The 16,562-nt window shown below is 40.8% G+C and overlaps 2 protein-coding genes across 2 annotated transcripts in view; both read right to left on the reverse strand.

Annotated features, from left to right (window-relative positions):
- Window positions 1-9: 9 nt before the first annotated feature.
- On the reverse strand, window positions 10-2,501 carry si:dkeyp-72g9.4 (uncharacterized). The gene is made up of 2 exons (XM_067599082.1): window positions 2,277-2,501; window positions 10-1,167 (listed from the first exon to the last, which is right to left on the reverse strand). Exon 2 carries the CDS (start codon window positions 1,163-1,165, stop codon window positions 362-364), a length of 804 nt encoding a protein of 267 aa, XP_067455183.1. The 5' UTR covers window positions 1,166-1,167; window positions 2,277-2,501; the 3' UTR covers window positions 10-361.
- Window positions 2,502-8,535: 6,034 nt separating this feature from the next.
- Window positions 8,536-16,562, reverse strand: part of LOC137189306 (A disintegrin and metalloproteinase with thrombospondin motifs 2-like) — a 113,132-nt gene continuing 105,105 nt past the window's right edge. The window contains exons 19-22 of the mRNA XM_067599083.1: window positions 16,163-16,370; window positions 15,751-15,880; window positions 15,229-15,315; window positions 8,536-11,786 (exon numbers count right to left, since the gene is read on the reverse strand). Coding sequence (XP_067455184.1) covers window positions 9,772-11,786; window positions 15,229-15,315; window positions 15,751-15,880; window positions 16,163-16,370 — 2,440 coding nt within the window. The 3' untranslated portion in view covers window positions 8,536-9,771. The remainder of the gene's footprint in view (window positions 11,787-15,228; window positions 15,316-15,750; window positions 15,881-16,162; window positions 16,371-16,562) is intronic.

The following is a 16,562-nucleotide window of genomic DNA, read 5'->3' on the forward strand; positions in this document are numbered from 1 at the left end:
TCACACTGGTTGAGAGTATCAAAAGAATGTTTTATTTAGTTATACTTAGCTCACAAAACACTGGATAAAAGGATTTTGCAGATTTGTCCATTTTTTATGATTTTGTATGACCACCAGCATACATAGCCTTAGCATAGGAGGGCTGTAATAGTAAATAATGACATTAATATAATGTTACAGATGGACAATCATGACAATATTTACTTGTCTCAGTATTTTTTAAAGTGTATTTAATCATATCCCTTATATATAACTGCATGAAACATTTCCACATATCTCTTAATGTTTCTTAGTGTCACTGACAGGAAAAGAGTAGGATACTTTTCAGAAATTTCTTCTAATGACTGTCCAGTTTTGCATCCTATATCTCTGCAATGGCGGGCAGCATACAGGCTCGCACGCGCGCCTCTCTCCAAGCTGACCTGCAGTCAGAGATCCACTGGGAGATGAAGGATTGTTTGATGGTTGGATTTGTCCTCTCCCCCTCTTCCTCACTGTCTGCTAGGCTCCCTCTCCTGGCCTCTAACCTGGACAGGCTGTGTTTTGGGGAGTTGTTTGGAGTGGAATTGTTAGTGCTGGTGTGTAACTCTGGGCAGCTGCTCTTGCGTTGCCTAGGGAGGCCTGGATTTGAAGCACGGGGGACGCTGTGCGCCCTGGAGCGAGCCTGTCCCTCCCATACTCTCCCATTCTGTCTTATAAACCTTCCCTCCGCAAATGCCCTCCTCACACCTTCTGACTGACAGGTGGAGAGGTTGTTCTGGTGTCCATAAAGATACTCCAGAGGGTCAGAGTTGCCAAACATCAGTTCACCATTTAGTTCTTTCTCTTCTCCCTGCTGCGCACCCACGGCAGGTGCCTCCTCTCTGGGGTTGAATTCAAAGGTGGCTGATGTAGTCCCACTGAGTCGTGACAGCCGCAGCCTCTGGTGCACGGTGTCCAGCTGGCGTATGTGGATGTTGTTGGGAGAAACATCCCTAGTGGGGAAGGTGGGGTGGGCCAGGTGGCAGATGGAGAGGAGGTAGTCCTCTGAGGAGACAGACTGGCCATGGCCAGCCATGTGGAGTGTGTTGGCCTCATTCAAATCCCTCACTGTCTCCTCTGTGCCCTCTCTGATTGTGGGCAGCAGGAGTCCTCTCTTGGACAGCAGTCTGGACCGCGGCCGCATAGCTGAGAGAGGGAGACAAGGAGGGAGGAGAGAAGGGTGCCATGTTTATTGCCAAAACCATAAATGTACAGGAGTATACAGTCAGAGTAATGCATATAAACCTGGGAAAGGTGTTTTTCAATGATTTATTTTCAATTTTACTTTAAATTCACTGAATCTTTAAGATGTTTTCTTACAAAAGCAGATTTAAACACATATACTCAACGTGGTGATAACAATAGACACTGATTAATAGTATCAATCCTCAAATTGAAATGATAATGTGATTCGTCCAGGTATAAGGTTATATGTGGCTGCCTTGCTGGTTCTGGTTTGTTGGAAAACATGATCACATCCATGCCATTTCCATTCAAGAAAACATCTGATTCAACAGCATTTTGGAAATGAAACAAAATATCTATACATAGCAGAAAACAACATGTTTGAAGGATACTGTGTGTTTTCAAGTGTCCTTTGTGCCAAGACCTCTTCAGCCTGATGTGTTTTGTTCTGAGATCATTTTGCTGTTACATCTGGATGTCACTCACATGATAAATAACAGTTAGTAGACTGGAGCCTTTTGAAACACAACCATCTATTTTGGCCCCTGTTGTATCAATCAAATTTAATTCACATGTAAGCTCATCTGTCCTCCTCCTGACTCTCCCTTTTCCCCATTTCAGACACCATCCCCTGCTTACTTTGGAGTGGCAGTGTAAACAGCCCAAAATACAAACAATCCCTGCAAGGAGCAGAGAGGCAACGTAAATAGATGAGTATTTTAAATGCCATCCTACTCATGTAAAGCCACAGAATGTGTCAGCCTATGTTTTCTTATGTAACCCCATATTGTTATAACCCCGAGTGTAGCCCACAATATATTTTAGTCTCGACCTCCATGCCAAAAATAGAGCATGCCAAACCAAAATGCCAGCCTCTCCCAGATTCTTCCAAGGTGTAACCGTTGCTAAATTTAGACCACACCTTCAGTATACAGCCACTAAAAATGGTTCAGAGGCTGCAGCTCCGGGGCTGAAGCACAGAATAGGCACCCTGTGTCGTTTCACATCATGCATTTGCAGTAATAATGATTATGTAAGGTTTTTTCTGCTCAATTTGCTTTCACACTCACCTGCTCGCAGATGTCGAGTCCAGTAGATGTTTTCTTCTCTTTTGTGCTCTTGCAACCTCAAATATTAGTCTGGAGCCTTTTCACAGTTCAGTATCTGTTTTTCTTTTGTTTTTTTATTTTATTTATGATGCTGTGACTCCAGCCAGTGATGATGCTTCTCCTTGAGCGCGCTCTGTAGCTCCAACTGTCTCTGACCAGAGGCAGCAGTAGAATGCAGATTTATCTTCTCCTCACAACCCTCCTCCCTCCCTCCCTCTCTCTCTCTCTCTCTCTCTCTCTCTCCCTAGCTTACTTTTGATTTGATTTGCCCTCCTTCCCTGGTTCTAAAAATAGACACACCATCCATTTCCTCAGCCCGAGCACTGTCATTGGCTGACTGTATTGATGGAGAGAGGAAAAACAGAGGCAGAGAAAAAGGGAAGAGAGAAAGAGAAAGGACTAAGAAATAAATATAGAGAAATGGGGAGAGTGATACAGAGAAAAAGGAAAGAGAGAGGAAAAACAAAACAGTAAGAGGGAAAGAGATGGAGGTTTATTTTTGTCTCTCTTTTTTAAGAATGTGCCATTTCTGTGAAACACTGACAGTCACCCCCTGCAATTTTGGTAAATCTGCCAAAATGAATGATGCTTTTTAACAACAGACATCTACTTACTGTGGCGCTGTTGTTAACATATTTGGCTTTAATTGTGTAAAGAATGTAGACAATCAGATGTGCATGTGAGAGCTTTGCACGTGTTTACTGTGTGTGTGTGATTGTAAGACACATTGTTGAGATCAGAGGATTTAACAAGCTTTTCACCCGAGGCTTATCATGAGTCACTTGTGTCAACAATCTCACTCCGTTGGATGCATTTCTCAGTTATTCATTAAACCTTTAAATCTGTGAGACACTGTATAACTGTTTGATCTTCCACAAACATTTCTTTATTATGCAGGCTACTGAAATGTGTTTCCCCAAGACTTTGTGGTTTAGGCCCCAGTAGACTGTAGTTAGTGTAAAAATAAACTTCAGCGAAGACCACACTGACTGTAAAGACCTATTTCGAAGCAATGAATAAAAAAGCATATATTTTAACACCAAACAAGCACTTCAGCTTGTACTGACTGTACGTTTTGAGGAAGAACCCATTTTTAAGGATCTGGGGCAGATGTAGAAAGAGTTACATAAGCAAAACCATTGTCCACTGATCAGCTTTGTGGTAAAAATTGGCTGTAATTCGTGTCTTGCATCAAGATAAAGATTTAATGATAAATAATAAATAAATGGACAGCAGGTGGTGCTTTTTTATTTCCCTGCTCAGATGTTGATCACTGTGAAACTGAATTGATCTCATGGAGAAGAGTGTTTCTCTGGCATTAGGTGCTTTTGGACATTTGAGATAATCTTTTGAATTTTTAAAAAGGTCAAATCACAAGGAGAGTCAGGCTTCTGACCACTGTGGTATTTGTAATAACTGCATTCATTTTACAGGAGTTAATTTCACAAACATAACCTCTGCCCAAAGGAAAAAAATATGTTTTTTTTTTTTTGCAGATTAAACAAGAATTTGTTGTGATGTTTATGAAGTTACAGTGTTATTATGAAACCTGTTACAGTTATTTTAGAGTAGAGGACTACTATTGCAAACACATTTCACAAGAAGCAGCCAGGAGACATTTCGATAGAAGACTAATTTTACACATTTTACTTCACATATCCTCACTTATAATACTGGATGCTCTATATGTATTATTAGACAACTAAAGAGCTACATATGCATTTAAATATATTTCTGGTGTGACACATTGATTATCAATATTTTACATGGTGTGTATATTTGTGTAGGATCACACAACTGTTCACCAGAGGATTCATGAACATCCTGCTTCAGACCTTTCAGTCAACAATTCGCCCCTGTGTCTGGGGAAAAAGGCTTTCAGTAAGAGAGAGTGTGTGTGTGTGTGTGTGTGTGTGTGTGTGTGTGTGTGTGTGTGTACTGGAAGCAGCATGACCCCTGATGAGTCAGATGAGTCACATCTTCTTTGCATCCAACCTATAAAAAGATTCCCAGCTTTTTATGGATCTCTAATGGACTGGTCACAAGGAACTAAATTTGCCTCAAAGACACACAAAAACACACACAAACGCGCACACACCGGCACGTGGCTTTGTTCAGTTATAGTCTTGACAGACTCACAGGCACCGAACTGACTGCGTTTTGCTAATCACAAACAGCAGGCACAACATCAGCCAGGCTTCACATCTAAATAAAATGCCTGGAGTGAATTCATGAGAGAAACAGCAAAAACAAGATCTAGATCATTTTAAGCTCCAGGTATTCATATTTATTGTTCTGTGTGTGTTTACAAGGAAATAGCTGTCTTATCAGCAGTCATGTTAAAGCGATTATGAATAGGTCCATATGTTTTTTTAATGGGCTGATGACCTCAAAGCTGTGTAGCCCAATGCCATTTATGTGTGTGATGTATGTACTGTAGAAAGATAAGGCAATAAGCCACTGTGACGTCATAACAACTGCTGTCTTATTAAGGTAAGATCATAGAAACATACCTACTTTTGAAGTAACTTTGGCAGAAAGAAGTCTAAAATTAGCTGTGCTATTTTTTTCCTCAAGATTTACATATGACATTTAACTAAAAAGTCATCATAGTGATAATATTCTTCAACTTCTGTCTATTTTTTGTTTGTTTGATCACATACTGTAGATCTATATTTTTCAACACATAAATACACAACATTATATGAGTATGCTGCGTAGGTGACTGAATTTATATAGCACCTTTCTAGTCTTGTGAGCACTCAAAGCGCTTTACAATACATGTCAACATTCACCTATCCACACATTGATGGCAGAGGCTGCCATGCAAGGTGCCAACCTACTCATCAGGATCTAATCTAATGCACATTGACACACACACACACACACACAGACACACTGGCAGACACTTCGACATGTGGACTGCAGGAGCCAGGGATTGAACCGCCAAGCTTCCGATTAGCGGACAACCCGCTCTACCTCCTGAGCCACAGCTGCCTCGATTGTGATTGTGTGTTTTTTACATGTATGTGTATATATGAAGATTGTTACTGATTGTTACAAGTCCTGCCCACTGCAACACATGGATTTAAAATAACAGGCTTTGGCAGATAAACTCATCTTTTTATGAGTAGAAATTGCACTTCTTCATTCTCTAAACATTGATTTTCATGCAGGTCAATTATAAAGCTTATTATTTACAATATTGTCAGAGTGACACAACAGAGAGGGTGTTCTGACATTTGAATGGTTGAATGTGATGGTTGAAAGAATATTAAATCTTGATCTCATGGAAGATGCAGAGCAACAAGGCCTTTTTTCACAGCAGACATTTTGACTTTGACTAGTAGGAAATGCACAGATGTTACTAAAAACATTAACAATGGCTCTGTTCTATTCAAGTGTCCTATTAAGCTATGACAGTGTGACAGTGAGCCAGCATGCACAATACCAGGAACACTAAAATTCAGCCATCGTTAATGTTATTAGTAACACCTGTCCTTTTCCTCCTGTGACATGTCAAAACGTCCTCAGGGAAAAAGGCCTATTGTTCTGTATCTACCACGAGATCAAGATTTTGACAAGACTTTTTCAACCACCAAATTTGACCTTTTATCCCAGCTTACAACAAAAAATGATATACAAAAATTTGTATACAAAAAGATTTTCAGAAAAGGCATGTTTTTATGCTCAAAGGCAAAAAGCAGGTTAAATACTCCAACTCCTCTTCAGCGTGCCTCTTCTCTCTTTCTTGAACCTCTTGTTTTCATCCACTGATGGGTTTGCTATGAATTAGATTGACAAAGGAGGATGCTTGTGTTTTATGGCTGATCAAAGCTTCAGTGTACAGGTAGAGAGAGGTGGACTCTTTAGCTTGAAAGATGGATAAATGGAAAGGGTGCGACTGTTGAGCGTGGATATTGATTTTCATCAACAAGCTTCCAGCTGCCAGAGGGGTTCTGGGAAATGGTCATATGCGGTAGTCATCCTCTGAAGGGCAGAGAGGGGGGATTCCTCAGAAAGATGTCTTCTTCCAAGAATAAGTTGTTTTGAAATATTTTTGCAGAAAAGATTACATCACAGGGGGTGAAAAACAGTCGCTTATATGGCATTATCAGATATATTATAGCAAAACTGTAGCTTCATCTTCACCTCAGTAGCACTGATTATAAAGGGCTTTTAGACTGCAATAGTCTTTAAGGTGTCACAATTACTGTTACTGTACTATTGTATCAACCCCTTGTACCATGTACATGCTTTGAGTAGTGAAGCACAAGGGGTATACCATCCATGAGTCACGTGAGCTGTCATGAACTTGTTCGTTTTTATCTCAAAAAAGGAAAAAAATGTTTCATCACTACTGTGTCTAAAGGAGCCTGACTAGGAGCCTTCTTATGAAACCTGATTTCATAAGAAGAGAATCCAATCTCACAAGACCAGAAATAAAACACATTGATGAGCCTTACAGTTTGTGGCATGAGGGCTGACATTACATTGTATTAAGGGGACACTGCACTGTTTTAATTATGATTGTTTATCATCATATCACACTGAGAATAGATCCTATTCATATTTCTCTACTGGTGTGTTTTGTCCACATAATTGCATGAACCATGTGCCGCTTTCAAAATGGCTCTCTGATTTCTGCATCGTTTCAATCCAACAAGGCGTTTGTCTGAATAAATTAACAAGCTAAGCACTTGTCTCAAAGGTCAACAAATATATCATATAATAAAAAATAATAATATAAAAAATATAATATCATCTGCTATTGTATAAAAACATTTCTCCGTATTGTGGACTTATCATAAGGCACAGAAAGGTGTCAATTGAGCTCATGAGGAGTTAGACACATGTTAGACCTTCGTATTTTCCTTCCCAACACCATTTTGGGTGTACATAACACTTTTCATTCAGTCCTAATTTGCTGTTCAGCTTTCCTGACAGGAACTTATGAGTAATCTAATATTCTGATGCAGTGAAGTTGTTTAGAGTTATTAACAGCCACAGGGCAACCTTTAATGATCATAACAAGAATGGTGTGGATACTTTACAGAGGCCAGCTGGGGCCAGTTTTGGGAGAAGAAGCAAATCAAAAAAAGACAAAAACAAAAATCTTTATCTACTGATAGATAAAGGATGTAAACAATTAGGGTTCAACGTCAAGTCTTGTTCATCTAGAGAATCAGAAAAATGATTTTCCTCATGTTTGTATGTGGAACTATTGTATGTTACATATACTGTAAGAATGGTAATTAAATTTGGTTTCTGTTTACTGTCAAAGGGCAAGTGTTTGAATGAGTTGACTCAACATTTCACACAATCTGTGAGTAACCAGATGTAAAGTTGGACGCAGAGCCTAATCTGAGAGCAAGAGAGTGGGTGCAATGTAACGGTATATTTCCTGTGTCAGTAATCACATTAAATGTGTTCACAACTCATTTCTACTCTTAGCAACACAATTATTCTGGGGCTCATCTCAAGTCAAAGGGTCAGTTTGCATGGCTACTGGTATCTAATAGTATTATCTTGGCTATCTGCCACCACACTACAATAGAAATGATGGAATCTTATGGTACTTAAATTAAAGAAAACATAAATTAAGAACATGATTTTTTTCAGAAACAGTATCCAGACCTTGTTGTGAACTACTTTCATAACTTTTCTAACCTTCTATACAAAGAGTTTCCTGTTTAAAAATTTAGCCCTGTCATTGGGGCATTTAGGCATGTCATGTTGACTCATGTCTGGGAGCTGCTCCATTAAAAGGAAATTAGCTTATCATCGCTATATTAGTGTCAGTATTAGCAGTCAGTGATTTTATATTTTTAGAAAGTCCAAAGATAGTCATTTCCCGAACCTGCTACTCTGATTCTGTCAAAGGCAACATGAACACAACCAGAATACAATGCACATAAATTTAAGTGCTGTGTCTCCCTCTATGTGCCAGATATTGCATTACTGTGCAAATGAAAGTTTAATATAGACTGAGAAAAAGCTTGTAGCATGCTTGTGATAATTTGATGATTGTTGCTTAACTGACTCAAACTGGATTAGAAGCCGTGAAGTCTTCCATCACTGACTTAAACTGATCAGCAGTCGGGGTCGCAGTGGTTGTCACACATGAGTGATATAACAGATACTGATGCAATCAAAAAGATAAAGTAGGGCAGCAGCATGATAGTTGACACTGCAACAAAAATCACACAACAATTACAAATTTGCAAAATACCACAGGCACTTAAACTTTAATAAATATTAAACATTAAGTTCTTTTTCATATGTACAGATATCGTACAGAAAGATCCGTAGGTGCTTTTGCAGTTGCTGCAAGTTAGAAATGTAGCAATAATAAAACTTTTAGAAAAGAAAAATAAACTGGCCCTCAAAACTTCTATTTGGATAAAGTTAATACAAACAGACTTGTTTATTTTATTATTATTATATTTTTGCTTTTAGCATCACTGACAAAAAAAAGCACCATAGTTGACTGACCAAGATAAACAAAAAAACGCCATAAAAATATTTTTTTCTCTTCTTTGCTCTAACACCTATAGCTTAATGAGATATTAAAATATATCATCAAGATTCAGGAAGCACCATGTGTTTGGCAATGTCCCTTACCACTCCATATCTTAACTTCCTGAGAGATGAGAAACCCCATGCATGTGCTCAGACAGACGTTTGGTTTGGAAAAGGCAACACAACTCAAGCAGTATAAACTTTGACAATTCAATTTAACTGAAAGTAAACTTTGACTTTCTGTTTGTGTAGCATTACCATATCACTTTCAGGCCTCCAAAAGCTCCAATTTCCACATTGTATAGGGTATTCAGAGTGCTGGCCACTTAACAAGGCGACAGATACATATTCATTTTGTCCTACAGTAGCTGTTTTTAGGGGGTTGAGCGGTACTCATATCTGTTTTGGGGGAAATGAGCTGCAGTCCTGGGCAGTAATATATCAGATTTGGATTCTAGGTGGTAGATTTTGTGGCTCCATAAATGCCGGTGGCGATGATACCATTTGACAAACTACATTACATCTTATCAACATCATCACCGAATGAATCCTCAAACAAGGCTGTGGATGGTTTGGGTTTGGAAGGATAAAATCTTGCATTTTTAAAGTGCTGGTCAAACTGGATGTATGCTTTCCATCCCTTCTTTTTTTCATTATTGTTTTTACACAGGCGAGGTGATTTGCTTCAAATCTGCTACAGTCTGTACTCTAAAGGGCTTTTCTTTATTCAAAGCAACTGTTCAAACATTTGGTCATGATATTTTCTCTCCGCGACAGTCCTGATTGCCACAAAAGTGATATGAAAGTTTGTTTTTTTTTGTGTGTGGAAAGGCCTGATAGAAAGCACCATAGCAGTTCAGAGGGGTTTAAACAGGGCTTACAAAAGTCTGTAAGGAAAACGTTCATCTCTATAAGAGAAATGAGAAGGCTTGGTCTATTGTGCTGCCTGGCCTCTCTTCATCCTGAGGAGAAAGTTCCGCTTCTCCTCCAGAAGCTCCTGAATGCGTTTGTTCCTGGTTCTTTCCCGGAGGTTGACCCGACGTTTTGGGATCAGGTTGTTCTGAGAGACGTCACTGTCTACGCCAACGATCCTGTTGTATAAGATGTCGATAGAGTTGTTCTCACTGTTCTCCTCTGGCCTTCGCTGAGGTCTTACTGTGGAGGTCGTTGTAGCTACAGTAACTGTTGTTTCTGTTGTCAGAGAAATGGTGGTGGGAGGTGAGGTGGTGGTGGTGGGGTCTGGCATTGTCGTGGGAACAGGGACACTCACAGGAATGTACTCAGACAGGTCCACCCAGGGCGAAGAAGCCAGATCCGTCATATCCTCGCTGTTGATGGTCGGTATCACCATAGTGAGACCATCATCCAGCACCATGGTGTCACTGGCCACCCCCATGTCGCCATAGGATACTGTGATGTCATCGCCACTTAGAATGGCCCCACTGGTTGCTGTGGTGTCACCGCTGCTGGTAATTGTGACATCACTGTATGGCATGGTTCCACTGGGCATTGTGGTGTCTTCAAAGTGGATGCTTCCAGTGGGTGTTAGGACATCATCAAAAGTGCTAGGAGTTGTGGCTCCAGAGTTTGTGTTGTCATGGAACCACAGTGGAGTTTCATCTGTTGTTGCTGTGTTGTTGCTGATGTATGTGACATTGACTCTTGACTCAGGGAAAGGCGTGCTCGCTGCTGTAGCATAAACACTAGTGGTGGAGGAAACTGTGGAAGAAAAGTACTCTTTTGATGGTTCTGGGCTTGTATACGGAGTGGTGTAATGTGAAGATGTTGTTTTAAGTGTTTTCTTTTTTGGATTTGTCTTTTTCACTGTGGCCTTATTTTGATTAACCTTGGTCTGTGAATTTGGTGCATTTTTGGGACCTGTTTTTGAGTTCTTTTTGGGGTTTGTCTTTGTTTGGGTTTGTTTTGTAACTTTTGTCTTTGGCCCAATGTTCTTTTTGAGATTGGCTTTTGGTGGAGCCTTATTTTTGGGAGTAAGTTTGGGTTTTTTCTCGGGAGTACTCTTTGCTGGAGGAGTCTTTTTGGGAGTAGTCTTTATTGGAGGAGTCCTTTTAGGTGTAGTATTTGCTGGAGTGGTCTTTCTGGGATTTGTTTTTACAGGAGTATTCTTTTTGGGATTTGTTTTTACAGGAGTATTCTTTTTGGGAATAGTGTTTGTTTTCTTTTTGGGATTAATCTTTGGTGGAACATCTTTTCTGGTAGTATTTTTTGGTGCAGTATTCTTTTTTGGATTGATCTTTGGTAGATTCACTTTTTTGGGATTTTTCTTTGGTGGAATATTCTTTTTGGGCTTGTATTTTAGTGGGGTGACTGTTTTGGTACTGTTTTCTGTGGGACTCGTCATGGTTGGACTGGTCTTTCCTGGAGAGTCTGTGGTCGTTATCAGATCTAAAGTTGTTGGACTATTTGTAGTGCTCTGTAACTGTGGATTTGTGCTCTCATCTATGTCTGGGACAGGCAGAGGCAGGGGATGAGCAGTGATGCTGGGAGATGTAATAACTGAGGTGGTTGCCATGGAAAAGGTGGTAGGGAGGACGGGGACACTGGTGGCAGGTGCTGGATGAGTGGTGACCATTTCTGTGGTATGCAGTGAGGTTGGGGTGGAATGAGGGACGGGAGTCGTGAAGGTAGGAGGATGAGTGATGGTCCAGGGATTGATGGTAGAAGCTGAAATGGTGGTGATTACAGCTTCGGTGGGTTGGATGGTGGTGATGAAACCAGAGCTGAGGCTGCTGGTGGGTGGAGGAGCAGTAACACTGGGCCAGATGGAAGTGATGGGGGTGGATCTGGGGGTGGAGCTGGGCAGAGGGTCTGTGATGGTGACATTGCTGCAGGACTTGCAGCACATGCGCTGGTAGTCCGGTAGAGAGCAGTAGCGCTTCAGCACCTCCATACGACAGAACACTGAGCGGTCTCCATGACAACGCTGGCCTGTGAAGGAGAGAACAGAGAGCTGAGACAGGGCGCAGCCAGGGGTAGAGACTACGAGGAGGTGTGTATATGTGTTTGTGTCTGATTCCTGGGATATGTTGGTGTATGTGAAAGAATGTGCAACAACAAGAGTATGTAAGCTGCATTAGCATTAGTCTGCATGTGTATGTTTGTATATATACAGGACATGCGTAATTGTGTGTTTTAGTGTTTGTGTGGTTCCACACCAGGCAGAGTTAAGTAGTAAAGCCAGACCATTAACAGAGGATGCAGGAAGGAAGAGGAGAAAAACCCAAACATCAAGAGCAGTCATAAGATGAGTTCAGAGCAACTGAAATGGAAAAAGAAGGGTCGCCAGTCTTGTGTTGTCAATGTAATTGTTTGACTTCTGAATTTTTCATCTAAAACATCTGATGTCTAATTTTGACTCCCACTCACTCATGCACAAAGAGTTGCCTTTGTCTCAGGTGTGCGTCATTTCCCAGATGTTACTGGAATACTCCACTTCTTGACTTGTACCCTTATTGTACCATGCCAGTAAAAATAACTAAGTTCTCCTGGCAATGTTTGACATTCTGACATTTCTCTGACAAAGAATCTAGCCAGTGAACATTCCTGGTGAGAGAAAGATCACACTTTTTAAAACATTTTTATTGATACAACTTTGCTGTTGAGAATGACAGGAACTGAAACAATGAGATGTACGCCCCCCCCTGCTCAATATATAGATATATTCTTTTCTTAAGAAAAATAATTCAACTGTATCGAAAGTTACAAGTTCACAGTCACTTTGGTAAAACACTTCATTACTTGGAAATCAACCAGTCAATCTGTTTATCGATTGAAAAAAAAATGAAGTACATAAATGATATTTGCTGTTTAAATAAAATACATAATTTCCATGATGATGTAAAAACTGGAATGGCACATTAAGTGTCATATGAAACATTTACAAAACATTAATAAAATTTCCCTGATAAATCAAAGTGCATATAGACGCAGTGCACGTAGTCCATCTGAATGTTTCTTCAACGTTAGCCAAACGTTAGCCAGCCCCACGCAGCAGGCCAGTGAAGCCACAAAACAGTTACCCATAGTATAGAATATTATAGAAGAAGATAACAGTCATGAACATTATTAAATACAGTCAACACCAATGTTATATACAGTATCGCACTGCTAGGTCTGGCTTGGTCTCATACAGTCCAACTCCAGCAGAAGGAAACCTTGGATAGCTCGCTACATAGTCACAACAGAAATATGTGATCACAATACAATGACAAGTCTGAAGTGTTTTTTTTTTTTTTCTAGATGCCGTATGTGTCAATACCCTAGGCCCTTTGTAAACCCTTCCCAGTAGTCGGACATTGGTCCAACATCACCTTGGTAGGTTTGATGGTTGGCGGGTGTGAGTTTGTTAAGTTGGTTTGAAGCTGCCTCTATTCCGAGTGAAACATTGAATGAGTAAAGCCATCTCTTTCACAGATAAATGCCATTACATTCAATCCAAGATAAGGCATTGTTCATGTGGTTAATGTTCATCAAAATAAAATGAGATCATCGGACGCTCTCAAATCAAGGTTTATGAGGTATTTCTGTATCTGATCGCAATGTGTAAAAGCCCGAATGATGAAGCACCCTTACACACACACACACACACCCGCACGCGCACACACACACACACACACACACACACACACACACACACACACACACAGCAAATACACATGGAAACATACACATACAAACAAACACACTTTCACCAACAAGACTGGCATTACTCATACACTCACACATTCATTTACTCACTCATCTGAGCTTACATACAAGACAAACACTCACACACACACACACACACACACACACACACACACAGACAGACAGACACATACACACACATACACGCATACACGCACGCACGCACGCACACGCACACACACACACACGCACACACACACACACACACACACACACACACACACACACACACACACACACACACACACAGATGGACTAACACTCTTACATATACACACACATAGAAGTGATGGATGCAAATGTGCATGACAAAACGTGATCCTATGCTTAAAGAAAACAAGAAGCAACAGTAAACCACTGATCCATCTGAGAGAATGGAGAGGCAACTAACTGACCAAGTCCTGCATAATATAGGTCTAACCCCTTTCCCCCGAAACACTTTACCTTTATTAAATATTCATCTGTATTCATGTAAAATCAATAAAAAAATACACATAACAGTCAAGGATCTAAGCGATCAATAGCAGTCCAAAGGTTTTAGGCAAATAAGCTACAGCTTATTCATGGTAAAACATTATTAATATTATTGTTACTCATATAGATTTAGATTTATAGGTATATATAAATACAAATATATTTATAGATGTATTTGTTTAAAGTCTGCAAGCACAAATAAGCTGCATTTATTGAACTTTAGTATAACAGTCAAAGAGAGGATGGCTGATGATGAGGTGAAATGGGAAGCAACCTCAAGCGGTCAGACTACCCTGTTTTTTGTTGTTTTTTTTTATTAGCTTTTACTTCAAGATTCTTCACCTCACAGTTCCCTCCCCCCCAAAAAATCAAAAGGTTTACGTATGTCACTTCCTGTCCCTGTGCTGAGTTCCTGTCAATCTGAGAATGGAATGAAGAATGAGACACCATTCTCATCCCCGAATGGAACCAGGATGTCAGATGAGCACTTTAGCAAAGATGTCCTCATTGTGACAAGATCACATTCACAATAAAGCTTTCATATTTTTTTATAACTTTTTTTTTTCCTATATAGATATTTATATACCTTTTCTGTTTATTTTCACACCTGTTTCTCCCCACGATGACAGTGCGCTATAAAAAGAAAAAAGCGCAGCTGCATCTCAGGAGTGGTAACCCATGACAACACGCAGCTAGCTCGCGCAAAACACGGCCGCCACATGCAGAGGGGGTCCCTCACACATGAACGACTCTTCGACACGTCTCAGGAGGTGCCACTAAAAAATCTGTTCACCTTGCCACTTCGAATCCTTTTCACATCAAATTTTTTGTTGATCTTTTGAGTTTTCGACTGGCCAGCGGTTACAACACAATGCTCCACAAAGGAGAGAGAGAGAGATAGAGAGAGAGACAGAGCAAGAGAGAACCAACTAGCACACACAGGAGCCAGAGACCTCCCCCAGTCAGAGTCGTCTCAGACACAGAGAGAGAGAGACAACATCCCCCCCAAAAGAGAAGCGAAAGCTTTGCCGCTCGCTCACGGGCGTGGGCACAGGCACAGGGCGTAGGGGAGGGGCGGGTCAGGGGGCCAGCCGGGGCCGGCCCTGCAGAGACAGGAGGACAGAGATGGGCAGGGCCCAGCAGAGGACAGACATGCAGCTGCGGCTGCCGCTGTGGAGGCCAGGCTGGGAACTATAGAGGGAGTTTTTACGTGAGGAGGTCTTCTGGAAGTTGGTGTTAGGGCGCGACAGCCACTGGATCAACATGTTGCCGTTCTTGTTGAGGTCTGAAGAGCCCTCTGCAGAGAAAGAAGGAGGAGTGATGGAGAAGGTTAGGGTGGCACAGGAATTCTTTTACTGGTTATGTTTTTTTCTTTTTCTTTTTCTTTTTTCTTTTCTATTCTGATGTCAGGGTCTGTTTGGCTGACTTTTAAAGATCAGAAATCATCTTATTCCTCACTGTCTGACAGTATCATATATAAGTATTCTGTATCAGATTGTTCCAGGTTGTCACTGCAGCTATATGATCTTTACAACTGAGTGAAATATTCAAATCCAATACATGTTTTTATGGCTGCACCAATTCATCAAATGGAAATATTCTAGATTTCTTGTGCATCATTTTAGACATATTTCAGCCTGACATATTTGGTATCAGTGATGTGTAAGAGATGAAGACAGTTCTGTGCAATTTAATAAATTTGAGTGTCCATGTTTGCATCCTTAACACTCACTGGGACATGGATCCATCCGACAGACTCTGATGGTTTCGGGCTTACTGTCTAAACATAGGCCGATAGTGTTGTCCCTGGTGTGGCACAGAGCTTGTCTCTGCTGGGTCCCATTTCCACATGTCTGTGAGCACTGGAGAAACAGGACGCACACATACACACAAATCAACACATTACTCTGAGCAACACATTGAACATCACTTGATTTTCTAGGAAGCTTGTTAAACCCGCCAAGAATACAGTTTGGAGGACGTCTTGTTATATTTAAAAACACTGAATGTCTGATCAAAATAGCAGCTGTTGGGCATCAACTCAAAAATATCATTACAGGTATTTTACTCTGAAAAAAACCCTTATTGGTTGGACATTATTTTCTGTTTTTCAGTTTTATCCATGTCCAGCTTTCGTTCAGTACCTGTGACCAAGGTCCAACTTTCCACTGGGTAGGGCAGGGGTGTCTGTTGCAGGACCTGCGGGCCTCTGGCCGGTCGTCGTTGCAGTGTTTATTGTGGATGGAGCGTGTGGTGTTGTCATCTGACGGCTGGACACAGCTCACTGAGCGGATTTGCATCCCCGTCTTTCCACATGGTTTGCTGCAGTTCTGCCACTCCCCTGTCACCCAACTGGAGAGAAACAAGAATATTGAGGGCATTCAGAGTGTCAAAATGCTGAAGTAAAGAACTACAAAGGAAAAAAACTGCCAGCTGAATGTGGAAAAAGGATAAAAATGTCTGTATCACAGTTTAGTTAGATCTCCCAAGTTATATTTTTACATGTTATAACTATACAAACACTAATACTAATCCATCAACCAC

The sequence above is a fragment of the Thunnus thynnus genome, chromosome 9 (genome assembly GCF_963924715.1).
Source record: "Thunnus thynnus chromosome 9, fThuThy2.1, whole genome shotgun sequence".
Taxonomy (NCBI): domain Eukaryota; kingdom Metazoa; phylum Chordata; class Actinopteri; order Scombriformes; family Scombridae; genus Thunnus; species Thunnus thynnus.